Source organism: Cyprinus carpio, chromosome B15, assembly GCF_018340385.1.
Source record: "Cyprinus carpio isolate SPL01 chromosome B15, ASM1834038v1, whole genome shotgun sequence".
Classification (NCBI taxonomy): domain Eukaryota; kingdom Metazoa; phylum Chordata; class Actinopteri; order Cypriniformes; family Cyprinidae; genus Cyprinus; species Cyprinus carpio.
In genome coordinates, this window is record NC_056611.1 from 17,433,449 (window position 1) to 17,459,976 (window position 26,528).

Genomic DNA, 26,528 nt, shown 5'->3' on the forward strand with positions numbered 1-26,528 from the left:
TTCAATTATAATAATATTTCACAATAATACTGTTTTTATACATTTTTGATCAAATAAATGCAGTCTTGGTGAGAATAAGAGACTTCTTTTAAAATCCCAAACATAAACAGACCCCAAATATAAATATTAAATTAGTTTTAAATATAAAAATAAAACTATTTTTATGTTTATGTTTCTTTTTATAATATAATATATTGATTAAAGTAGTGTAATAATTTAGTATTTTTATAAAATATATAAAATAGTAAATATTAAATGTAAAATAATAATAAAAAATATAATAGGAATTTTAAAAATCATTCAATCATATTAGGAAACATTAACAAAAGTCAATTTCCTAAATGTCCAAAATTCATGCAACAAGACTTTTTGTCTACATGATGCAACTTTTTATTTCTGCAACAACACATTAGGTACCCAAAATCTCACACCTCATAATTGTACATTAATCTTTAAATAATATGTACAGACTGCATATGATTGCATCACATTTGGCAGCATTTTCACATTTAGCACGGACAGGCAAATTGCTTGCCGCTTGAAACTTGTTAGGACATTTCAAACCGCATATTGTCATGCTTTACTGTGTAAACAGTCACTTAAACCTTAAGAGTGCAGTCTTTATCGTGACCTCAACCACCACACTCTGAACCCAGAGAAAGTGAGAAAGAAAAAAACAAAAACAAAAGGCATGTCTGTTCCTCTCTGATATAGCACTGCTGAGACAGTGGGACATGCTTGAGCTGGAGAAATGTGAGCAGTGGCCTTTATCTGTCAGGAGAAAAAAAGATAAAAAAAGAGCGAGGAACAGGGAGTGAGAGAGAGCAGAGACAGAGCATTGTGTTGTGAAAGTGGAGATTAATACAAATACAGTGGAAAGGAGGAGGGGGAGCTGGGATAAAGTGGAGCACTATCTCTCCTCCTCTTTTCTCTTATTCCCTCCCTCTCTCTGCTCCCTCCCCCGGGCTGCAGGAGTAGTAGGAGGTTAACGTGACTGTGAGAGCTGTACTTTAAAACAGCACGGCGGGCCGAACTCACACACTCAGACACACTCACAGCTGAGAAATCACACTGAAACATAAGGTCTGTAAACACTCAAACACTCACAATTTTAACATTTTCTACTTCTAAGCTGGGTGAGGTTTAAAGATGTTTTTTATTCATTAGATAATTAAACAAAGTTTGTATCTGACTGAGTTTGTCTTCACAGGTCAATCCCTCTGGATTTCTATATGGATCTTGGACTGTAAACAATTTCAAGAGGGAAATATCAGAGGCTGATTTAAATTTGGTGTAGGACTGTAAAGGAAGGTACCTGGACTCACAGCGGAGATGGAGGCAGGCCCGTTGGCATCAGTGGCCGAGGGCTCTCCGGAAGGGGAGACGGTGTGTGCTGCCTTGGCCCGCTATGAAACCACATTGCGGGATGCAGTGCGTGAGATCCACATGGATGTCAGTGCTTTCAAGCTGGGCATCGAGCGGAGACTGGAAGAGGCCATTAATGTGAGTGGACCTCTGGGCCGGGCCGTCGCACAGCTGCAGCAGGAAAACCGGCAGCTAAGGGGTCAGTTAGAGGCTCTGACCAGACAGGTAGAGATGCTGACAGGGTCGGTGTGCGACAGAAGCGCACTTCTCACTGAAGGATCGGCGCCACCACAGAACAACAGCAGCACCGCGGGGCATCAGTCTCCACCGTCTGCAGCCCCCAGTGTAGCAGCTCTGACCGGCTCCGCCAGCGGCTCTGCCTCCAGCCCCACCGCCACACGCTTCTCCAGCAGAGCTACTTTCTCCGTCACCAGCAAAACGAATGTGAGTAGACATTTGCGAGAATGTGTTTAAATAGAAGCATGACCTCGAGTGAGGTCATTTCGTAGAACTGGAAAGAATGAATTGATGTGAGGAACTTTATGTTGGAAAACTAAATATTTAGACATATAGAGAGAAGCCCGAAGCTGGATAACATATACAAACTAACTGAATGTTTGTAAGGGCAGAATTTGTCTCAGACCTTTGGCGCAGCCTCTGACAAATGTGGGATGATGTTTGGATCAAGTGACAGATACTTCACTGCCACAGTTTTTAGGCACAATGTAAATCAATAATTCAAAGTAGTGTTTTTGAGATGTTGACAAGCTACTAAGCAACTTGCAAAATTAACATAAATTTTATAGTTACTTTACAATCAGAATTTAGTTTGATCTATTTTATAAAATTAATGCATTTTTTAAACTGCATAGAAGCTGCACCTGAAGTGGTTTAAAATCTTGAAACAAGGCATGGGAATTAAAATTACAGGAGTAATGTTATGAAATTGATGCTTAAAAATAATTAAATAAACAATATGAGCTTATAATAAATGTAGAATTTATGGTATTAAAATAGGGTAGTTCTGATGCTGCATTTAATTTAAATAGATTTATTATGGCTTTTATGAAACATTGCACATAATTTGGAGCAGGAACAAATCTGCCTTCACTCAGTCTGTGTAAAAGCCCCAATTTTTGTGAAATGAAAAATTATTTTATTAAAACAATCACTTTAAAATACTCAAACAATCCAGATTTGTTCACATTAGTACTGATCAAACCAAGATGATCTAAGCCAATTTTGCAGATGTCATTCATTCAAAGCTTGCTTTATTTGATTATGTACATTTCATAGTTTTCAAACTTGAGGGAGTTTAGGATCTTGAGATGCAGTTCTTGATATGATGGATAATGGATCTATTCAGGATTACAGGACTACAGCTTTATTTTGTTTGAGGAGACTGTCTTTTGAGTTGAACCTGTCAGCTTCAAGCCTTTAACAGCTGCTGCTTGTGACAGTAAAACTCAAACGGCATGCAGTCGTCACTCATTACTTTAGAGCTTGTGCTATGGAGTATAAAAATACTATAATTTGCATAGCATGCAAATTTCATTGGCTTGTTTCAGAAAGTCTTGTTTTAGACTTTAGGTTTGTAAACGGTTTTTCTAAATCATATATTGTAGTAGCAGGGAGAGCAGTTGATTTTGGCTGTGAGTGAGAGTCAGTAGAGACAAAGAAGGTTGTTATCTTCCCTGTCACATCCACACCTGCCAACTGCACAATCAGAGAGCTACGTTCTGGGCTTGTAAAATACTCAAGAGACTGTTGTAGCAGGTCTGCAGATCACTCCCTTTCAGGCTCAGCCTGCAGGAAAAAGTGAGCGATAGAGAAAAAGACTGGAAAAAGACAGCAAGACTCCACGTGGTGATGTGTGCTGGCCTGCCTCCACGTGGCTGTACTGAGAGCACCTGCAGATATCATGAGTATCACACTTTATCTCACGCTCTTCCTTCTAACTCTGTGTCTGTCTCTGATTCTTTCAGATGCCTGATGTACTTTCCATTCTTGGGAAATAACAGTTTATCCTGGGCTCAATCTCAGACTGCCGCCACTGTATCTGAGGCATTTCTTGTTCGTGTCTCTCAACTATCATTCTGTCTCACACGAAACTCTGTCTCCAGTCCTCTTCATTTATCACTCCCTCTCTGTCTTTCTATCTGTCCGTCATTCTATGCTTGGCCTCTTTCAGTACAGTTTATAGTTCTCAGAACTTGAATTTAAATTGATGTAGCAAACAAGATGCATATATGAAATATGAATTTCAGTGTAAAGAAGTAGAATTAAAATTAATTGAAATTCAAAGATTAAATAAAAAAAATAAGATTAAACTTTGTCAAGGTTTAGAAGATGGATGGATGAATGGTTGTATATAAATATTGATGATAGATGGACAGAATAATGAGAACAACTGATAAATAGATAGAAAGAAGGATGGATAGTCAGAAAGAATATATGACAACTACTCATGACAAAATGCCAGGTTCATTATATATGTTTTTGCTGCAACTTTACTGTCAAAACTGTATCATCCTGTGTTCCTCTTCCTGTCCAGAGTTCAGGGGACCAGCAAATGCTTTTGCTCTGCCCTCACTGTGTGCTGTCTCCACAGAGGAGTCCTGCACTGCTGTTGCCAATTACCGCTACATTTCTGCGGTTTCAATGGGCCTTTGTGTCGACATTCTGCCTCATTTGAAGTACACTGGGTGAGTCAGGATTTAAAGAACACCCAGGACACACTTTCTTTATTCAGCGGGATGTGGTGTAGATCTAGCACTGCCGAACTCCTCTGGAGTCTCTCGGGTTTGAAGGACAGGTGCTTGGCTGGAAACCACACCTGTGGAGCGTGGTCCCACCGCACGTTCACATTTGGCCTCAAGCACAAAAAAGCCTCTTGCCCTCCATTACTGCTGATGTGAATAAATTGTTTAGGGGTCAGTGGGTTATCTTTGATTCTACTGTGCCTCAACATAGTCACTGCATTGGAAAAGTCAGACAACTTTGACTCAAACACGTGTGTGTGTGTGTGTGTGTGTGTGTGTGTGTGTTCTGCTGTGCTTCTCCAGGGTATGTGATGGAGAGAGTGAAGATTGGGGAGGGAGGAAGATAAGATTTGCACGGGTGTTATCTGTGGTAACTCTGTTAAAGCACGCTCGAAATCTCATAGAAAGGATGTAGATACATGCAGGTGTGCACACAGACACAAATACGCTAACAGATATTGCAGATATTTAGTATTAGACATAAACTCAGTCGATTTCCTCTTAGCTTCATGCTGTCAATCCCAAATAATGAAGATGATCTGGCCTCTGGATCCTTGTCTAAGAGGTTTCTATTGTTTTTTTTAGCTGCCCTTCATTGCGCTTAAAAGTTAGCAATGGCATCAGAGTAAATATCAACAGCTGTCTTCTAGTGATTCGTTTTGCTAAACTAGTTGACAGTGGATTTCCCAAATATCTTAACTATTTTGTGTTGTAGTTCTCTAGATGTTTCACAGTTTCGTTTTAGTCATAGTTTTTGTTTTTTGACTTTTTGTATTTTCCTTTAAATTTAGTCAATATTTCATCAAGTTATATTGATTTATATTAGTCAGTTTTACTCAGATAAAATAGAACCTAGTTTTAATTGAGTTAAATCACATTGATGAGCGAGTGGAACATATACAAAATCTATTCAAATATTTTATACATTAAATATGTAGCACCTCAGTTTAATGGTGATCATTCTCTGTTCTAAATTCATATTCTTTCAAGACATATCTTTGAAAAATTATTTGTGCATTATTAATATTTGCAGTGTTTTTTCATCAACAGTATGTTTTTAATTATTGTCATGGTGCACTTATTTGACCTCATCTTCTTTTTACTGAGAAAATTGAAAAACCTTTTGTTAATGGTTTTCATCAGTAATCTCAGTGACAAAAGTCAGTCTGCACATCTTTTCAAAGAGACTGAATCATCTGCATTATGGAATGAAAATCCTCCACTAGGCTTGTTGCAACTAGCAGAATTTGCATCATTTCTTGAGCCAAACTAGCCCTAAGAACAGCAATGCACTTTTCCCACTAGGAAGACAGCATATTTTAGGATGCACTATTAAAGTAAATAAACTGTACATTTTATGACGTAAATTTGACTTAGGAAGTAGGTAACAAATTAATATGTATATTGATTTTTTTGAGGAGTTTAAGAAAATTCATCTTCATGTCTATCTTTTCAGTGGATTGTCATATTGCAAGTATTTTTCGATCATTTTAAACTGGCAAAGAAGACGTTTTAAACTGGCAAAGAACCGTGAACAATTATAGTTTTGACATACACCGTTCACCATGTTATGACATAACTATAAACATTCATACCTTCTGTGACATGTTTATACACACCACACATCTGTAACGAGGACTGTTTTTCCTCTACATAAACCCCATGTTGCCAAGCTTCACCAAATGACCATAACAGCACTTCAAATCCCACGTTTGGCGCTGGCAGTGTGAGAAACGCCCTCCCCACTTTGACTTGCCTCACCCCAGAGTGCCAGTACATCTAGTTTTCACCCATCTAATATTGCCAAACTCGAGCTGTTTGTAAAACGGTCCACTTTGGTTACATGGAGCCCAGAGGAATGTTGTTTGATCTGACATGCTTGGCTTTAAATTCAGTTTTGATGTTGGGAGTTTTCTAGATTTGTACAGCCTGCCAGGTAGCCAAGTAGGCTTCCAAAGGCTTAAAGGCTGAGCATTTGTTTGCAAAGATTCACTTAAGCGTCCACATTTGCGAGGCTGCTGGACTCCAAGCCTTTATTTATGAGGAAAATGCGTATGAAAATGTACCTGTATAATTTTACGTCTTGGCAGGAGGGTTCAAGGAGCTTACTTGAACATTCTAGCATGTGTTTGTTTGCATGTGTTTGTGTGAGATATGTTTGACGTTTCCAGCTCGGCGTTGGCCCGAAGCCAAAGCACTCATAATGGAACAGATCGTTTAATCTCCTCTCGTTGCCCTGCCTCAATCTCCATGTCCAGCACAGATTCCTGGCAGAGAAGAAGGAGTAGAACAAAAAACCTTTGCACAGCTATTAATACAGTAGAGTGCGAGAGAGAGAAAGAGAGGGCGAGAAAGAGGGAAAGAGTGAGGGAATGTGAGAGGGAGGGTGGAAAAGAGAGAGAATAGATGGGGATTGGGGGCTAGAGAAAGGCATCTAGCCGCTCCCATGCTGCCCCTGGCTCTCCTAATTACTTCCAGACAATGCCATGTATTTTCATCTCCGTGGTTACAGGTTAATAATTCTGTGTTTACGGGATGACTTCACTGCCCTTCAGGAACCATTGTCCCACCTTGTAGGAATCTGTAAGGGCCAAGATTGGGAGAAGTTAGGTGAAGAAGTTCTAGTTAAGACCTTGCCTATCCACCCTATGTGGAGTCACATTACTTCCCATGTGTGTGTCACTGGAGTGCAAGGCCATTGGTGTCTCAGCTGGTGCTAGAAACCAAGTTAAGCTCTTAGTTTTTGGGTGCAAACTCCTAAAATGGTTCATTTCTCTCTCTCTCTGGTCTGAGGTGGTGTGTTTGACCACTGCCCAGGTTTGTGTTCTTTATCTGCAGGTGGGGCTGTAGATGTAGCGAGTCCCTCTAGGCTACAAACCATCAATCGTGCTGCAATGAATCATGCTGAAGTGGACTCGCTGCATGGTCATGTAGTTTTAATCTGAAGAGGTTTCTCAAGAGTCTAGGAGCTCCTGCGTCAGAACCCGCACGATTGTTTATAGATGAGTAATGTACAGTTCAGTTTCAAGTGCACTTCCTACTATGAGGGTGTTTTGGTAAACCAAAGAGGTGTAGAAATGTTTTGTTGGGCAACCTAAAATGTAAAATACCAGGTGGACGGTAGCAAAGTATTTTCACTTCGGGAAACTTTACCAAACTACATTTCGTAAAAAGATGTTCCAGAATTCAGATTAGTGAACAAATCATTCTTTTGAGACAAACTAACATGAATTAATCTGTGAAATCAAGCGATCCTCTTTCAGCCTCTTTCTTTTCAGTGAACCGTTTCACAAACAGCACTGAATGAATCATTTGGGAATTCAAATGATTCAGTTGCACCAGTTAAACTTACTGATTCAGTAATCCAGTTTGAGCACATCTTAAGCAAACAAATCCCTTAATTGGTCTTGTCTGACTAAAACGAGCCAAGAATTAAGAGTAATCCGCAATTGCTTGAATATGCTGACTCCTAATAATTCATAATAATGTCAGACTGGACTCTAACCAGTATTTAATATGACTGAATAAACTTGACTACATTTGGTTACACCAATTAAATTAAATTAGAAGGTCAGATTCAGAGCTTGAATTTATATGGCCTGGAGGACAACAAGGCTTTTTACAGTTTACTTTTGTGAATGTGGGAGTATGTAGGAGTGAAAATGAAACATTCCCTGAGAAATCAGGAGGAATTCTCGTAGTTCACATGCTACTAAGTGTTCAAATGCCTCTGCACAGGTTTTCTTTCAATTCTTGCTTCTGTTAGAAGACAGAAAATTTGAGCTTTGTGGTGCTTCGAGAAACAGATGTTTGGGCCTCTTTCTTCACAAACACTTGAGTTTGTGAAGGAAATTACAGAGCAAAGACCCTCACAAACCAGGCACCCCATCCCTGTCTGTCTCTACTTTACAGACCTTTCTCTAACTTTTTAACAGTAGGAAAAACGACCCTTAAATTACTGTCGGCTAAATTGGGGAACAAATATTTCTCTTCAATCATGAATGATTCATTTGTTTTTCACACTCTAGATTTACTGTATGCCTTAAACAGCATCCACTCCGCTTTTCCTGATCATGACTCTCCTGCTCCAAAAGTGAGCTCAGCTATTTTTACATTGGAAAATATAAATAGCACTATCAGCATGGCTTATTAATACCAGAGAGGGCCTTGTAAGAGCTGGCTATCTGTAGGATTTGAGTGACAGGGGCTGGAATTAGCCCTCTGAACCCTCCAGAGTTCTCCCACAAACATGCCCTCTATTGTTGTTTATGTTCCATTCCATTCCCCCACCACCACAACGTTCCAAGAATCTCAAATGTCACACTGAGGCAAGAATATCCTCTTACATACATTTAAAATCAGATGTGCACACACACAGCGCTACATCAAAACTGGCATTCATCTCTCGGATCATACAAAGAGCAGCTCTCTGTTTGCTCTTGCAGTAACAATGCTCTACTCCTATTTCACTCACCATCAAATCAATACAATACAACCTTGTAGTATCTTCCTTTATGCACCCCAGCATTGCACAGACAGGCTGCCAGAATGCTGGGGAAATTCTTATTTTGCCGTAGAGGGACATTTAGACTCACATGAAAGGTTTTCTGTGTGGGGAGTCCATTGTCTGAGCGGACTGTACATAGTAACCGCATTTAGAGGCAGAAGACTCCTCAAGGCCTTTTTCTTGTCTTCTCACCTACAGGAGTGATTACTGTGTCTCTGAAGGGGCTGCATTCAGTCCTCTGGTGGTCTGTTTTGAATAGTCTGAGAGACGACGCTGTTGTCAAAAGCACCCTTATTGTGTTTGAGTGTCCTCAGTTATGGAGGAACAGCACGTACAAGAGACGAGTGACCCTCCCTGAGGACAGAAGGATAGACTGTCCAATTTTATTTTTCCTCTTGTGTGTGGCTAGAGGACTCATTGGGCTGAACAACTAAACTGCCATGTTGATGATAATTGATATTGAAAATAGTCTTTTAAACGAATCATTTGAACCAGTTCACAGGAATGGCAACTCACTGATTTGCTCCAAAAGCTGACGGCATTGTCAGATTTGTGAATGAATCATTCTTTCAAGATTAAAGTTGGGATGAACAGCTATATGATTATGATGATAGTACTTTAATAGGTTTGAAAAATAAAAGTAAAATAAAAAGTTATGTTATTACAGCAGTGCGATTAATTGATAAATTAAAGAAGATCATCGATTATCAAAGTAGTTGTTAGTTGCAGCCTTAGACTAAAGTGTTTTTCCACATGTTCTGTCTCACCTCCCTATTTCCTGAACTTGCTTTATTGCTCCTCTCTATTAATGCAATGACGCATTCTCTGGGATGGGGAATGTGTTGTTCCTGGAGGAAAAAAGAGCAACTGCGGTGAGTGCATGCAGTTCAGTGAACACGAGATGGGTGTGGTTAGATTACCCCTACACCTCTTAATTTAGCCCAGGGCTGAGCAGCAGGTGACCTCCGTGCCAAAACAGTGTCTGAACCAATGAATTTGGAAGGAATTTTAGATACAAACCTTGATGGCTGTAGGCAGTGTTTTTCCAAATTCAGGCTGTGCGAAAACACTATAATACATGTTCCCTATCACTCAAAAGTCACATGTCTGCTGATATCCCCTAGAGAGACTGACACATGACACAGTCCAGCATTGAAAACCTGCATGTTCAGCCAGCAGATCAGAGTTGGATACGCTTTAGGGTTGAGGTGAATTTTGTCTCCCCCTATCTCCTTCTCTCAATGGGACAGGCAGCTGCCCCACTCCAACCGCACACTCCTCCAGCATTCTTTAGATATGATGTCACCTGGCCCCCAGTTCAATTACTCCTTGAGTCTCACTAGAAAGTTATTTCTCTTTTAAAATGCATTGATTGCGTACCTAGTTTTTAATCTCTGTGTTTTTGTATTTGCACTCATAAATGAGCGCTTCCCGTGCATGAAGGCACATTTGTTTGCATATTAGCATGTGTTTGCATGTACTAGTGAGGGTCAGGTTACACACAAAGGAGCTTTTTAAAGCCCATTGATAAGCTGCCAGGTAATTAATGACAGTGCAAGAGACAACTGAACATGCACAGTCATTCGTTTGGTTTGTTTCCAGGCCTTAAAAACTAGTCCACCACCCTCTTAGGAGGCAATCTGCTTTTGTAATGATTAGCTCATTGCAGCCGAGGCCAAACATCTGTATCTGTATAAGTATTTGATGGTTGAGGTCTGAAGGAAATGAAGCAAGGCGGTGACCATGTGTCAGCATGTAACTTCAAGGCACTTATGTTAGCATGTGTTCTTGAATTTAGGTCAGACAGAAGAGTGCATAGAGGGCACAAGTGGCTTTTAAAGATTAAAATAGACCAGCAAAGCAGCCATATCTATTGATGACCAACATCAGCTCTTGATCCAGAGTTTTGATTTATTTTTAAAAGAGACTAGGCTTCTGTAAACATCACTGGACTCCATAGTGATTTCATAGTGAACTCATCTATCAAATGACTTTGATTAGATTACATCATTCACTTGCTTTAGCAGAATGTGACCTTCTGAAGAACTCATTTGAAGCCACTTTGGCTCTTTTCATGTCTCTGATTAGCGTTTATTGGATAATCACATCATGTGTCTCATGTTCCTTACCCTGTTTTGGTGCTTAACAATTTGGGACTGTGCCTCTTGAGAAAGATACTTGTTTTTAAGGGCTTGTTTTAAAGCTATTTATTTGTAACCAATTTACTGATAACCAAAAAATGCTGATATTAGAATTCCACATTGTTTTGTCTAGCAATCCTGTTTAAATGCTGCAGATGACTTTAGGCCTTACAACATATAATGTACAGTATGAAAATTTGATATTCATTCTGAGATCTACTAAAGATTATATGTTATTAAATTACTAGTCTTTTTAAAGATTAACCATAAGTGCTTCTTCTCTCTCTAACAGAGTGTTGAGCGAGATGAGCCAATTGAAGTGGATCCAGCACCCGTTTCCCAAGGCTTGGAGAATGGACACTTATCCTCAACAGGTATTACACATAATTACTTCTCAAAACCACTCAAAACAAGTCACAACACAATGGAAACAAGCCACAATACAACAGAAACAAGTCACAACATAACGAAATAAGCAAAACACAACAGAAACAAGCCGCAACACAACGTAATTAGCACTATGCTTTTTCCACAATTCACTATGCTTCTTTAACAGAAATTCTGAAGTGCAAAACATAAATTGCCCCTAGTCAATTCAATAAAAAATTTGAAAAGACTGTTGTTTAAATTTATTTCAACATAAACACACATCATTAGACAGGTAAAGTAAATGCAGGTGAAAATAATGTAGTTAATATAATTAAAATTCAACTAAAAAATTGCATGGATATGTTCTGTAACAGAACAGTCAATATACTTTAAGTGATCCCTACACCACAACCATAAAAGTCGATAACCACACAAAATATAGCATTGGAATTACTGTGAGAAAGATTTTTTTTCCAACTGATAACCCAATAACCAATCAAAATCCACACGACTTTAAAGAGATCGAACCTTTAATGTGGCAGAGAACAGAACTGCAGAGTGCACTTAGAATAAACATAACATTATCATACAGTGATGTAAAAACAAAAAGAATGAATGGCACATTAAACTGCTTCAGTTGAAACTAATTGACCACAATCCATTATCTCTCCAATCAGAAAACTCTACTATGCCTTTGAGGAGAATCTCACCACCCAACGGTGTGTCACAGCAGCACACAGCCCCTGTTTCAATGGCAATGCCACACCTGCCAATCACAGCAACCAAAAAAGTGGCTGACTCAGCAGTTATGAAAAGTCCTGAGTCACCTGGTAGTCCGATGCAAGCCACGCCGTCAGCCATAACAGATTCACTGACAAACAGTCAGTCAGTCACCAGTAATAACCAGCAACAACTAGAGCCTCCTGTTCATGCAGGTATGACTATTACAACTTCACAAATTGAGGCTACAGATGAGTCTTTCTGCTGTCATCTCCTAAATGTGTGTGTTGGTCTTGTGGTTGCAGTATCGTCTGTGAAAACATGGGCTCCGACTCCTGCCAGGACTATGGGTTCTCCACGGCTTAGTGGTAGGATAAATTCAGCCGTTCTCTGTGACTCATACATACAGCAGTGCTTTTATCATAAAGTCTGTCTCATTGTTTGTGTTGCCACATGTTTTGTCTTACAGAGAAAGCATCTTCGGCTCCAGCCAAGTCAGTGACTTACTCTGATCTTTTCCCACACAGTACAGACAGGTGGGTCTTGTGTAAATTGTGTCTAAGTGCAAATAAAGGTTTACAATGAGGTTACATTTGCTATTATCTGTAGTACATTAGTTATCATAAACCGTGAACAAGCCATTTTTTGCATATCATTTATTTATCTTGGTTAATGTTAATATCTATACACACAACCATTTAAAAAAATACACATCACATCAAAAGTGACAGTAAAGATATGTATAATGTTACAAAAGTTTTCTGTTTCAAATAGATCAATGAATGGACTCAATGAATACTGAAAAAAATATTGCACAGCACAGTAATATGGAATGAGCATAAAGACTAGAGTAATGGCTATTGAAAATTCAGCTTTGCCATCACAGGAATAAATTAATTACATTTTAAAATATATAAAAAATATAAAACAGTTATTGTAGTAACATTTCACAATATTACTGTTTTTACTTGGGGTTATTTATCAAATAAATGTAGCTTTGGTTAGCATAAGAGGCTTCTTTAAAAAAAAAAATAATAATAATTAAAATATATATATATATTACAGATTCCAAACTTATAAACAAAGTGTATACTAAAGCATTTCTTAACACTTCAAGTTGTTTAAAGTAACATGATGTATTGAGAATAAACATGAAATAACAATGGAGAGTAGTATATTTATAAATTAGCATTAACTTAACATTAAATTTAGCATTAAATATTTAGGTAAAGTGTTATCAGAATTATATTTATCTGTCCTGTGTTTTTATTTGTAAAACATATTTGTTTCCCTTTCTAAACTATTTTTTTTTATGTTAAGTAATTAACATATTTAATTAAAAGTGATGCTGTCTACCACACATCTGGTACACACATGGTCATTTAAAATGGTTATAGGGACCATATTAGTCTCCTGGCTTTGTTAAAACCAAACTTACACCCTTGGATTAGACAACTGTGAAATCTGTGTGTGGCCAAAAAAAAAAAAAAAAAACTTAATATTGCACAGACCTGAAATGTTTCTGCCATCTTTTTCTCTTTGTATCAGGAACGTGGATATGTCAGGGGATTTATCCTTTGGTAGAGGCATTGAGCGCAGACGGGAGCTTGTGAGGTCCCAGACTTTACCTCGAAACATTGGAGCCCAGGCTCGCAGGTCCATTTTTGAGAGGCTAGACTCTGAGAACAACAGGTAATGGAATCATCTGCAAGCTTATGCAACCTTTCTTTCATGTTCTGAATCACAAAAAAAACCTCTTGCATTGATCTTCCCAACTAAGCGACCCAAGCCTGTGGATTCCAAACCAAAGCTGAAACGCTCTCAGAGTTTTGGAGTATCCAGTGCTAGCAGTATCAAGCAGATTCTTCTGGAATGGTGTCGATCCAAGACCATTGGGTACCAGGTAAGTCATTCGTGCATTATGGGATTTATCTCAAATCAGCAGAAAAAGGGGGCTTTGCACACATGTAGTGTATTAAAACTATAATTTAACAACACTTCAGCCTGATAAGAGGAGGATTATCATGCATCGCAGAGTTTCCTATACTATTCTTTTAAGATTAGCACATTATGAAGTGTTATTCTCTACATTAGCTTTAACGTATCAACTTTATTAACATTGAAAAGAGAGTGAATTAACATTATGTGTGGTATTAGTGTTCCATATATTCTGCCTGACTCTAGTGCGGCTTTGCAAACCAGCCCATGTGGCTCTAGTTAGAGATAGTAATGTAATGGTCAAGCTTAATTTAGAGTCAACAGAGAGCTGTACGTAAACATGAGAAGCAGAGCAGACAGCTGACAACACGCATGATGGTTTCCATTTCCCTCAGTGACAGACAATGTCTGAGCCTGTCAGATTTGCCAGCTACGGATGAAAAATGAACACCATTAAATGATGAGGTGTACAGAAAATTCCAGCATATGAAGATAAGAGCCAGACAACAATAAAACATCTGCTCTGACAGCCACAAGCACGTCTGCAGACTCTCAAAGAAAATGATTATTGTTCTATGCCTCTCGCTTATCCACGGTTTAAGAGAAAATAATTCAAGAAGAACCTTCTTTTTAAAATGTATTGTTATTCATTATTATTATTCCTGTAAGATTTATTATATTCTTCAATTAAATTGATGAAAAAAAAATATAAATGCAGCACACTACTTCGGCAAAAAACGTTGGCAACTATCTTAATTTTTTGATATCTTGTTTTATGCAGTTATTTCATTTCAAGTAATGAGAAAAGTGGTTTTAATTTTAGTTTTAATTCAATATAATAACCCTATATATATATATATATATATATATATATATATATATATATATATATATATATATATATATATATATATATATATATATGATTCAGGTGTGTGAGGCTATATTTTTTTCTTCATATATTGTTTTATCTGTATTTTTTTATACAATTATTTTGATGGAAAATTTCAAAAACAGGCCTATTTTTTGGGATAACATGCACATTTAAGAAAATATATAAAGCTGACTTTGACTTTGTGTTGAAGGGTATGGGAGCAAAACCCCAGTGTGCTGTGTAATATAATAGCTTCACTCTCTCCCATTAATCTGCAGAACATCGACATTCAAAACTTCTCATCCAGCTGGAGTGACGGCATGGCATTCTGCGCCCTGGTGCACTCTTTCTTCCCCACAGAGTTTGACTACAACATCCTGTCCCCTGCCGACCGCAAACATAACTTTGAGCTGGCATTCAGCACTGCAGAGTAAGTCACTGGAATGGAGGCAATTCTGTTAAGCCTTTTCACAATAGCATTGAGATGTCAACACACTTCATGGTGCCTTAACTTCTTAAAGTTGAGTAATTTGTCATCCCATCCGACACTGAAAAAGGCAGATGACCAAGAAAAAAATACACAATTAACAATAAAAATTATATATTCGCTGCTGTTCAGAACAACAACATCTAAAGTGGCATTTATAATGTTACAAATATTTCTATTTTAAATAAAATACGTTTTCTTATAGCATTGTTTTGACAAAATATTAAACAGCACAACTGTTTTCATAATTTTTAATAGTGAGCAATCACCATATTCGAATGATTTCTGAGGGATCATGTGACATGGGTGACTGTTGAAAATTCTGCTTTGCCAATGCAGGAATAAATTATATATATAGACAGAAAACTGAAAAATAAAATTTCATTGCATTACTTTGTAATGTATTTTTGATCAAATACATGCAGCCTTCATAAGCATAAGACGTTTTTTTCCAAAAACATTAAAGAAATGTACTGACCCTGACATCAATATATTTTTTCCATTGTGTAATAGTGATATTCTGTTATTTTGTACTCAACCTCATATTATTTCAAACCCATAATGTCTATCAAGCTCCAAAATACACAAACATCTGCATAAAAATATCAAAAACAGGTCATTCTTATAAAAATCCCCTTTTACATTCTATAGAAAAATAAAAATAAATAAAAGTTTGTAATGATATACGAGTGAGCAAATAACGACAGCATATTCATTTTCATTTAAAAGCTCTAATAAAGTATTAAAAGTCTTTAAATAGGAATAGACTGGACAGATGAGATGTGAACTTAGCGTGACCCGACCCAACAAGCTGAACAGAATGATTCCAAAATACAAGTTGACACAAATCATCTGCAGTTGTGCTCCACATCACCTCACAGTACGGCACAGAAGATAAAGTTACTTAGTTTCCGATGCGTCTGAGTCTAGGGTGTCCGCAAAGCACACTTTAAACCACTAACGCATGCCAACAAATCCCTGTTGAGCTCAAAGGAGCCTCCCCTTCCCCTCGAACGGCTACTCCGGCCTGACAGCCCAGCAGCATGACATCATGCTCCTGCAACCCGTGTCCCAATTCTCACATTCTGAAATATTCACATAGACGTCATCTGAACATATGCATTACACTTATCATATTAACTTTAATAGTCAACGGACATAGAGAATGAATAAAAAACACGTCCAGCCCTGCTAAATCTGCTTCTCTGTATTTCCAGGAAGAAGGCTGGCTGTGATAGGCTCATTGAAGTGGAGGACATGATGGTGATGGGAAGAAAGCCAGACCCCATGTGTGTCTTTACTTACGTCCAGTCACTATATAACCACTTGCGCAAGTTTGAGTGAGATCTCGGCCTCTTCAGCTCCAGCTGAACACTCTGCACTGTCCCCTGCTGGACAAAACTGAACTCTGATATAGTCACTATGGTATGCAAAATGTCTATGGGAACCCACACCATTTCAAGCATGATGCTTCTGCAGTTGCATTTTAATCAAGAAAAGGTCATCGACTATTTATACAGTCCTTTGAGACATGGCTTTTGTGTATGGCACACTCTTTTTAGAATGGTGGCCTCTGATTTATTACTAAACAGCTTGAAGTTAACGGAATAGTTCAGCCCAAAATGAAAATGCACTTATCTTTAGGCCATTCATGATGTAGATGAGTTTGTTTCTTTGTTGGAAATAGATTTGAAGAAATTTACTTCTCCAAATCACTTGCTCACCATTGGATCCTCTGCAGTGAATGGGTGCCGTCAGAAATTAGAGTTCAAACAGCAGATAAAAACATCAAAATAATCCACACGCAGTTCACATGACTCCAGGCCATCATTTAACATCTTATTAAATTAAAAGCTGCATGTTTGTAAGAAGCAAATCCATAATTAAAATGTTTTTGCATAGATTAAGCCCCGTTTACAAGCAAAAACAGTCCAAATCAGTTCTAAAGAAATATGTTGGTGGATTTTGATGTGAGAGGACAACAGGGGATGGACTTTTTCACAGGAAGGAATAATTATCATTGATTATGGACTTGGTATTTTGGCCAGAAGTGATGAAGTCAAGTTAAAATACCTTGACGGATTTGTTTATCACAAACATACAGTTTTATGATGTTAATATAGACTGGAGTCATGTGGATTACTTGTGGATTATTGTGATGTTTTTATCAGCTGTTTGACGGCACCCATTCACTCCACTGGTGAGCAAGTGATGTAATGCTAAATCTCTCCAAATCTGTTCTGATGAAGAAACAAACTCAAGGGTCAGTACATTTTTGTTTTTGTGCGAACTACTATTTTAAATTCAGTGGATTATAGAGCCATTTTATAGACTGCAAAGATAGAGACATAGAAATCTATTAGCAGATTTCATACTAATAAAAGATAGAAAGAAATAGAAATGTACAGAAAATAAAGTACAATATGTATTTTGTTTTCAAATAGATTGGCACATTTTTTTTTTATAACTATTTGTCTTTTTTTCCTCATTTTCAGTGGCATTAAGGCATCGTTTCATATGCCACCCTGAGCTGCACGTTTCTGGTTGTCTTTTATACTGTGTTTCTGTAGCTTTGTCAAAGCTTAGGCACATAGGTGCATGTGCAGGAAGTACAATACGCAACATACAGTAAGCACTGGATCTGCGTAATAACCGGAAATGCTGTAAACCTGGTTAAACAAAGCTGGACTCTCAACAGTGAGCATCACCAGAGAGTGTGATATAATTTTGAATGCTTTTGAGTCAACTTAGTTTTTATTATTATTTTCTTGTTAAAAAGACACAACATCTTGTGAGTCAGTAACAATCACAATAAACATCAAAGCACAGACCATTTACAGTCACGTTTCTTAGTTATAAGTGAAGCAAGGAATAACACTCCTGTAGAGGACATCCAAGTAAATATGAACAAAGATAAACATGATCATAATGTACAGCCTAGTGTCTTGACATCAAAGAAGTGGTTTCCTAAACCACTTAACTGATTAATTAATCTTTCGATTAATTCACAGCTGTCTGATTAATTCTAATCTTGGGCATTTTAGTGTAAATGAAGCCTTTTTACTTAATATTACAAAACATTTTGATTTGGAGAAAAACAAAGCTGTATAGTAAAAAAAAAACATTAATGATGACACAAGCAAATATAGAAATATTGCAATATTGGATGATTTTAGTTGGTATCAGGGCTCTCCAAGTTCTCCCTCCATAGTCCGGACCAGAACATAAAGCTCAGCAAGACCAACAACAGATGCTGCGATCACTGCAGCTATTACTCTCTGAAAGAAAATACATACAGAGACATTAGAAATATGTGTTCAGTTCCAAAACTAACTCTTAACCTCATTCACTGTGCACTGATGATGTGAATGCTGTGCACACTTACCGCTGTCGTCTCGGTGAAGATGTACTGGCTGCCCAGGTATGAACAGGCAAATGCTGCAACTACAGTTACCAGGAAGTTGAATACAGTAACAACAACTGCCTTCACGGAACGCACTGCAGAACACAAATGACACGTGAGATGAACACGACAGATAAGCATTAAGAATGAGAAGAGAAAAGGGGAACATCCTGACCTTGTCGCCCAAAATCTGCTAAAGTTCCGTGATGATTCATTTCCTGTTGGGCCAAATATAAATACACTGAGATTATTTTCAAAAACTACTGAGCATGTGTTTGATATAAAGACTGCAGAGGAGTGTTCACCTGTGGATTTACATTCCGTGTCATTCTCTTATATTCTTCATTGGCAAGTTTTGCTTTAATTTTTTCTAAGCGGGCAACCAACTGGGGGTTCTGTTGGGTGGAAATAAATACAATTATCAATCTTAATAATAAAAAAAAAACAGTGAAAAATATATTTTCTTATATTAATACAAATACAGAGCGTAATGAAATGTCCTCACTTACTCTTGGAGGTGTGATAACTTCTGGAAGATGAAGGGTGCTGTCCTCAAACAGTTCATGAAGATACACTGGATGTCCTACAATTACATCACACTCAGCTTGTAGTGTGCAATAAGTATCAAAACGTGTCATTGCTATATAGAATGTGCATGTTTCTTACCATTTTCTCGAAGAAGCCTGTGTAGTTTTCTTACAGTCTTGAATGGTACGATGGACTGATCTGTCAGAGCCTTCAGTTCTTCCTTCAGCTCTTCTGAAACGGCGGGTTCTTCCTCCAGCAACTCTCTCGCACTCTCCCGAAATCTCTCTCCGATTTTAAACGAAGAAGCCATGGTAACAAAGACGCCTGCTAAAGTTCAGAACACCCTGACGTGCGTTCAGTAGTATATTTATCTCAGTACTGTATCAGGTTGTGTGAACACGAGATAGAAAAGTAGCGGAAAGCAAAAAGGAACTTCCTCGTTTAATGTATCAAATAGCTACGTTAGTCAAATTAGCGTCACAAATTATAAAAAATAGAAAATATTCCTAACAAAACTTAACTATGTTGTTTCAAGTTATGTATTTTTATCACAATTTAAGCATGTTTCCTATTTACAGACCTGTATATCAGCCATAGACAGTAAAAGAAATCAGCTGATTTCTTCTTCAGTGTGTTGTTTTTACGCCCGTTGCAAACTAACTGCACAATCGCACAGCGCCACCTAGTGTCAAGGAAGATACTCGGCCTTTTAGATTGAGGCGCAAGATAGGTTTTTGTTCAAATGTTTTCTCTTAAATGCAGTTTTTAAAATGATGCTTTAAAAATAAAGTCTATTATTTTTATATGATATTTGTAAATAGATTCGCTTTGGATATATTTTAAGCTCTTGTTCAAGAATCAAAAACAAGGGTTTGGATTTACTAACTCCTTTTGTTTATATAATATTTGGCAAAAATAAAAGAAAATTAATAATATAATATTCTTATGTTTTATTTTTGGCGACAAAGAGAAAAGATGGAGTCAGTATTATGACTTATAAAAACTTAAAAATATTTAAAAAAAATCCAGTGTCTCCTTACATGACCACAATGCTGATAAAAATAAAAGCATGCTCTATCTCTCTCTCTCTCTCTCTCTTTCTCTCTCTCTCTCTCTTTCTCTCTCTCTCTCTCTCAAATGCTTGAAAAACCAATAATAATTGTCATTATTGTCAAATCTCATAACAACACAACAACAGCCCAGAGTCATTCAGTCCAGAGGAAGTGCCAAGTTCTTTAACAAAGCCATTGTTCTTTATGCTTTTAAGAGTGTAGAGAACTCAGTCGATTCATTTCAAGTTTGAATCTTAAAAAAAGAGGTTTGCATTTAGAAAATTAACATTTATGAATATGATATTTAGCTAACAGGAAAATAAGGTTTATGAAATAAGTATCGCCTTTTTCGCATTCATGAACACCAAAAATAACATACGTAAACTCAAAATTAGGATTCACATAATATTTGATAAAATCAAGAATGTCACACCAAAATGATGTTGTGTTAGAGCAATTCCAGAATAAATGTAGAGAGGTTTTAGGGTTTCCTAAACAGAAAGATCAATTGGTATTAATACCATTCCTAAGTCTTTTAAGAGAGCACTAACATCTATGAATCAACTTAAATGTAATTTCCACTTAGTGACAGGAGATTGGAAAAGAAAAAAAAAGTTCAGCAAATATACTATAATACCACAAAAGGAACATCCTAGTCTTAAATGTATCATTTGTTTTACTTCATTTAAATGAATATGACTTTTCTAAAAGGAGAATATTTATTATTGATCTGTTTTTGTTATTAGGGAAATTTTATATTCATCAAAATAAATGGAGTAACTTAAAACCCAGTTTTGCTCATTTTCAAACAGCCTTTAAAGCTTATTTAGAATCTATAAAGTCTTTATTTTTAAAACTGTAAGGCCCAAAGAACTGTGTCTCTGCTAAATTAATTTAACGTGCTTGTGATGCCCTTTTATTTTTATTTTTTTATTTTTATTTTATTATAATTGTATTTTATTTTATTAAAATTGTTTATATTTTTATTTACAAAATGTGTAAATATGAGAAATATGCCAAGAACTTGAATTTGTAATTTTGAAAGTTCAATAAAAAATAGATAAATAAATAAATAAATAAATAAATAAATAAATAAAGGAACAGGACGTTAGCATGACCTTTGTGTAGTATCGACGTTTTCCGGTCGCAATGCGTTATGGGAAATGGTGTCCCAGTTTGTAATATCCAATATTGCGATAATAGGGTAAAAACTTAATTAAGTCTCATTTCAAACTCGTGCGTCTGAATATTCCTGAATTTCACGCGCTTTAAATGTGAGTTTTAGCTTTAATATGTAGGATATTGACTATGTCCGTGTGTTCATGTGCAGATAGCTAAAGGAAGATGGCAGCGTGTGCAATACGTCGGGGCTTATTGTCCACTGCTAGTAAATATAACCAGCACAAGTGCACTCACAGAATACTGAGTGCCATAGACTTCAGCAGCGGATTAGATCCGAAAAGAGCCCAGCCGTTGTGTTCAGCATGCAGGTTTTCCAGTTTTCAGCAGACGAGGTTCATGTCATCACGGTAAGAGCTAGTAAAGCCAACGTCCTACCATGTCCTCCCGTTACACAACTGTTGTAGTTATAGTTGCAGCAAACTATTTTGACAGCAGATACTTTTACGATGTGTCTGTGAAATGCATTTATGTTTATTAAGAGTTTATAATCAGCTGTCATGTGTTTCATATTAGCTGTTGCTATAGTTTGAAGGATTCACATGCTTGCATACCTGCGATACCACTGCCATATTGTTTCACTGCCCAACTCTGTAGTTCTACAGTTCATTTTATTTTTTACTAAGTGTCTGGACGCCTGAATCTTGAGTCAGATGTGCTGATGACACTACTTTTGAGTTGATTTTACAATTCCATTGGAATAGGACAGGTACCAAAACACAAAATGAGGCCTACAAGAAGGACTTGCTTTCAATCCCCCCAAAGCTATTCTTGATTACATAAGTTACAGTCTGGGCCTAAGCCTGAGCTATCAGACAAGTCCTATTTTTGTGGTCAGCACGTCTGTCTCTTTAGTGCACCATGAAACTTTCAGGTTCGATGTGGTCTGTGTCCAAATCCCTTTTTTCAGATGTTGCACAATATTCTTGTTGACTACAAGTTGCTAGGATGTGTAATTCAATGGTGTTATCCACTATACCATACCAAAATAAATAAATAAATAAAATATATTTTTAAGTATATGTTTCAAAATATATTTCCATAAATCTTTTTTCTACCAATATATTTTGGCCACTTTTTTGTAGATTTTTCAACAATATTTCAAACATTTCTATATGTTAAAAGACATTTGAATAAAATAAAGTTAAAAATATTTAAATACATTTTAAAATATATTTTGCTCTCCATATATTTTAATCCAAGAAAATACTTACACATATCTAACTTACTTTACAAGGAACATACTTTACTATGTTAAAAAAAATCCATATTACAAATATATATATATATATATATATATATATATATATATATATATATATATATATATATATATATATATATATATATATATATTATTATGTATATGTATGTGTGTGTGTGTGTATATATATATATATATATATATATATATATATATATATATATATATATATATATATATATATATATATATAATATTAAACATTATTAAATCATAAAAATCTAAAAATATTATATACTGTTTGCCTGTAGGCTATTGTAAGATTGGAAATGCATTTTCTTGCCCATGAAATATATTTTTTGCTGTATGGGATCCCAGCTATGGGATATTACAATTTACGTTATTTTAAACGGATTCATTCTTGGCAGAAACAGACCGGAGGGGAAAATACTAGAGCCTGTTGGAGTATTTGAAGCTCTGAAGCAGCACGGCAAATATGAAACCGGGCAGGTCAGTGATCGTTTTAATCACACAACCCTTAATTCGGATTCCTCTGATGTCGATATTCTAATTCTGCATGTGCAATCCACAGCTATTCCTGCACAGTGTGTTTGGTTATAGAGGCATTGTGTTATTCCCCTGGCACGCTCGTCTGTATGATCGAGACGTGAGTCCTGCTGCTGCTACTGACAGGTATGTAGTAGAGGATTTTTTTAGGCTTATACCTGATTAAATGATTTACTCAGTGTTACAGCTCAATGGTCCTGTTTGCCGTGTGCTTTTTCAGCAAGCCAGACTCCACAGGCCATGGCTCAAAGGAAGTGAAGGGCAAGATGCATACATACTACCAGGTCCTCATAGACACCAGAGACTGCCCTCACATAGTAAGTGGCATCAGATGACATATGCAAATAGTGAATTAATGTAGTGTACGTATGTTTGCCTTGAATGACTTAATGATTTTAGTGCAATCATGAGTCCATTTTTAACCTTAGTGGCTGTGTTTTTGTCACCATTAGTCTCAGCGATCTCAGACTGAAGCAGTTACGTTCCTGGCAAATCATGATGATAGCAGGGCCCTGTATGCAATTCCAGGTAACTCTCACAATTAGTCACATAAAGATTCAACTATCCTCAAAGGGATTGTTGACCCAAAAATTAAAATTCTGTCATTAGTTACTCACCCTCATTTCGCTCCAAACCCATAAGAACTTTGTTCATCTTTGGAAGACAAATTAAGATATTTTCGATGAAATCCAAAAGTATTCTGACCCTCCATAGAATAAAGTTCTTTGTGCACACAAAGTATTCTCATAGGTTCGTAAAATTAGGGTTGAACTTTTTGACTTTTAACAAAGTCCTTACTACTTTTCTGGGTCTGTGAACATTTCAATTGCATTGCTTTCAATGGAGGGTCAGAGAGCTCTTGGATTTCATCAGAAATGTTTTAAATTGTATTCCAAAGATGAACGAAGGACTTGTGGGTTTGGAATGACATGAGGGTGAGTAATTCATTACATAATTTTAATTTTTGGGTGAACTATCCCTTAAATATTGTGGGCAGCATTTAAAAAAAAAGTTACATTATGTATTATTTTATTAATTTCTTCCTTGTCTGCTTATGTCTTTCAGGTCTGGATTATGTGAGTCATGAAGACATCCTGCCTTATAACTCCACTGAGCAAGTTCCTATCCAGCATGAGCTGTTTGAACGCTTCCTCATGTTTAACCCCTCCAGAAGTAACTAGTCCACTTATACTTTTGCAGCAGTTTTCAAACTTTTACTGATTAAAATGTTTCTGATGGATTGCATTTACACTGTTTATTTAGCTCCTCCGTTCATTGCAAGAGATACCCTACGGGCCTGGCAGGAGAAGAACCATCCCTGGCTGGAGCTCTCAGATGTGCACCGTGAAACCACAGAGAACATCCGTGTCACTGTCATCCCCTTCTACATGGGCATGAGAGTAAGAATAGAGGCTTGCTATGTGTTGCAACAATTTCCTCATTGCAGGTTGCTGAAAATGTATTAAATGTATACATTATTATGTATAATAGACCTTAGTCATGGTAGTGCCATATTTTAATCTAACCAGATTAAGATCTATACACTACTGTTGAAAAGTTTGGGTTCTGTAACAAATGTAACATTATAAATGTCTCTACTGTCAAGTTTAATCCATCCTTGCTGAAGAAAAGCATAATTTATGTATAATTATAATTTATATTTAGAATATGTATGGAATATTGTGAAGTGAATGTAACTCATAGTCCTGATTCTGACCTGTTTTTGTTTGTCAACAGGAGGCTCAAAACTCCCACGTGTACTGGGTAGGCAAAATTACCTAATTATGGTTTTTTATAATAACTCAATAAAAGGGTTATATATAGAATGGCCATTGTTGCCTGTTAGAGATAATATGTTGATGTTTTCCTCAGTGGCGGTACTGCATCCGTCTGGAGAACCTGGGCAATGAGGTGGTTCAACTCAGGGAAAGACACTGGAGGATCTTCAGTCTCTCAGGGACTCTGGAAACAGTCCGTGGCAGAGGAGTGGTTGGCAAGGTTATTAATTCACAAAAGCATAACCCAGAATTAAAGACTATGGAAATATGACTTGTTTGCTGAATGCAATCCATCATTATCTCCCCAGGAGCCTGTTTTGTCAAGAGAACAGCCGGCATTTCAGTACAGCAGTCATGTTTCACTTCAGGCACCCAGTGGACACATGTGGTGAGATTATCAGCATACTCTTACAACCAAGCTTGCTTTACATGTTTTTTTAAATCATGTAGCTAGGATGACTGGAGGCTGAATGCTTGTTGGTGTATCTGAATTGGCAATGTGGTTTCGCTCTGTTATGTTGTGTTGTGTTTTAGTAATGACGCATGAACATCACGTTTTGTTTTCTTGTTTAGGGGGACATTCTGTTTTGAGAGGACAGATGGCTCACACTTTGACGTGCGCATTCCACCTTTTTCACTAGAGAGCAATAAGTATGACAAAGCTCCCCCTACTGGCTATCCCTTGTAATAAACCTGCACCTATAAGCCTACCATCACGGCTCAGTTCAGCATCCCTACAGGCTGTTCACTTGGAGATCCATGTTTTACCTTCCTTGTCAGTGCTCCTTGAATATACAGTGGTTTTAGCAAAGCATCTTTCAGTCTCTGACTGCAGCGCTGAATATTTGTAGCAACTGCATATCTTTAAAGGCGAAAAGGAATAGTAAGTTAAAACGAGGCGTTATTAAATGTGAAGCAAGTGTGTGATGGGGATGTGATTCTTTCAAACTCTTGCACCTCGAAAGGCCGTATTAAGAAGATTTGTATGTGATTTGGTTTTTTTTCTTCTATTTATTTGGAGGGCTGTGTTCATCAATTGAATAAGCTTATTAGTGTAAATCAAGCATTTTGTCAATTTATCTTTAAGTTTAAACCCCTCTTATCATAAATTCCTTACTTATATTCTAGAGAAGACAGTCGGTGGACATTCTCCAAATGCAAATAGTCTAATTAATGGCTTGCTGCAAAGATTATTCTAAGGCCATGTCAAAGTCAGCCGGTGAAATGTGGTTTGGCTAAGAAAGCCTAGCGGGATAAAACTGTATTAGAGATCATCATCTTGTAAACAACCTTTGATCGTATATTTGGATTAAACTACTGGATGATGAACTGTTTTACTGTTTACTGTAAATATGTTTGTAAAAGCATAAATAAAATATTTCCAATTTCCTGTTCTTATTATGATTGATGTGGTTTTCCAATAGCTGCTGCTGTTCTCTACAAAGAAAATGGCTTGAAATAGGATCAATAATATGTCAGGTCAGTTACTTACATCACATTTTGGATGTGATATATTTACCTTAAATTTATACTCCATAGTACTTTTAAAGGAATAGTTAACCCCGAATGGAAGTGTACCATCTGAAATGCAGAAGAACTCTTTTCTTCATCAGCTCAGATTTGGATAAATTAAGCATTGCATCACTTGTTTACC

General features: G+C 37.0%; 3 protein-coding genes across 5 annotated transcripts; 2 read left to right on the forward strand and 1 right to left on the reverse strand.

The window, feature by feature from the left end:
* Positions 1-532: 532 nt before the first annotated feature.
* smtnl (smoothelin, like) lies at positions 533-17,358 on the forward strand. Its single transcript, XM_042739547.1, has 10 exons — positions 533-1,083; positions 1,211-1,809; positions 11,068-11,149; positions 11,822-12,079; positions 12,170-12,232; positions 12,334-12,400; positions 13,413-13,553; positions 13,641-13,767; positions 14,955-15,106; positions 16,381-17,358. Exons 2-10 carry the CDS (start codon positions 1,333-1,335, stop codon positions 16,505-16,507), a joined length of 1,494 nt encoding a protein of 497 aa, XP_042595481.1. The 5' UTR covers positions 533-1,083; positions 1,211-1,332; the 3' UTR covers positions 16,508-17,358.
* Positions 17,359-17,898: 540 nt separating this feature from the next.
* LOC109079238 (transmembrane protein 199-like) lies at positions 17,899-19,961 on the reverse strand. The gene is made up of 7 exons (XM_019094419.2): positions 19,675-19,961; positions 19,233-19,421; positions 19,076-19,149; positions 18,872-18,961; positions 18,742-18,784; positions 18,549-18,661; positions 17,899-18,441 (listed from the first exon to the last, which is right to left on the reverse strand). The coding sequence occupies exons 2-7, from the start codon at positions 19,402-19,404 to the stop codon at positions 18,346-18,348; spliced, it is 588 nt and encodes a 195-aa protein (XP_018949964.1). The 5' UTR covers positions 19,405-19,421; positions 19,675-19,961; the 3' UTR covers positions 17,899-18,345.
* A 1,271-nt stretch (positions 19,962-21,232) lies between these two features.
* Positions 21,233-26,259, forward strand: LOC109103247 (polymerase (DNA-directed), delta interacting protein 2). Of its 3 annotated transcripts, none has more exons than XM_042739544.1 (12): positions 21,233-21,350; positions 21,477-21,675; positions 22,958-23,039; positions 23,122-23,222; positions 23,317-23,413; positions 23,549-23,624; positions 24,162-24,269; positions 24,360-24,496; positions 24,834-24,860; positions 24,969-25,094; positions 25,183-25,262; positions 25,448-26,259. In XM_042739544.1, exons 2-12 carry the CDS (start codon positions 21,491-21,493, stop codon positions 25,560-25,562), a joined length of 1,134 nt encoding a protein of 377 aa, XP_042595478.1. In that variant the 5' UTR covers positions 21,233-21,350; positions 21,477-21,490; the 3' UTR covers positions 25,563-26,259. The 3 variants fall into 3 exon arrangements, with proteins under 3 accessions (XP_042595478.1, XP_042595479.1, XP_018972166.2); XM_042739545.1 differs by having other exon boundaries at positions 21,265-21,350; positions 21,481-21,675; XM_019116621.2 differs by lacking the exon at positions 21,233-21,350 and having other exon boundaries at positions 21,357-21,675; positions 22,964-23,039.
* Positions 26,260-26,528: the final 269 nt, after the last annotated feature.

What these genes read in the sequence shown, in the direction of transcription:
- LOC109103247 (XM_042739544.1), top strand. Translation starts at nt 21,491, where the DNA reads ATGGCAGCGTGTGCAATACGTCGGGGCTTATTGTCCACTGCTAGTAAA. An exon ending in ACGAGGTTCATGTCATCACG is followed by an intron (nt 21,676 to 22,957) that starts GTAAGAGCTAGT and finishes CATTCTTGGCAG; the next exon opens with AAACAGACCGGAGGGGAAAA. An exon ending in CATGTTTAACCCCTCCAGAA is followed by an intron (nt 24,270 to 24,359) that starts GTAACTAGTCCA and finishes CTGTTTATTTAG; the next exon opens with CTCCTCCGTTCATTGCAAGA.
- smtnl (XM_042739547.1), top strand. Translation starts at nt 1,333, where the DNA reads ATGGAGGCAGGCCCGTTGGCATCAGTGGCCGAGGGCTCTCCGGAAGGG. An exon ending in CCGTCACCAGCAAAACGAAT is followed by an intron (nt 1,810 to 11,067) that starts GTGAGTAGACAT and finishes TCTCTCTAACAG; the next exon opens with AGTGTTGAGCGAGATGAGCC. An exon ending in CTGGCATTCAGCACTGCAGA is followed by an intron (nt 15,107 to 16,380) that starts GTAAGTCACTGG and finishes CTGTATTTCCAG; the next exon opens with GAAGAAGGCTGGCTGTGATA.
- LOC109079238 (XM_019094419.2), bottom strand. Translation starts at nt 19,404, where the DNA reads ATGGCTTCTTCGTTTAAAATCGGAGAGAGATTTCGGGAGAGTGCGAGA. An exon ending in AAGTTATCACACCTCCAAGA is followed by an intron (nt 18,962 to 19,075) that starts GTAAGTGAGGAC and finishes TCCACCCAACAG; the next exon opens with AACCCCCAGTTGGTTGCCCG. An exon ending in TCTTCACCGAGACGACAGCG is followed by an intron (nt 18,442 to 18,548) that starts GTAAGTGTGCAC and finishes ATTTTCTTTCAG; the next exon opens with AGAGTAATAGCTGCAGTGAT.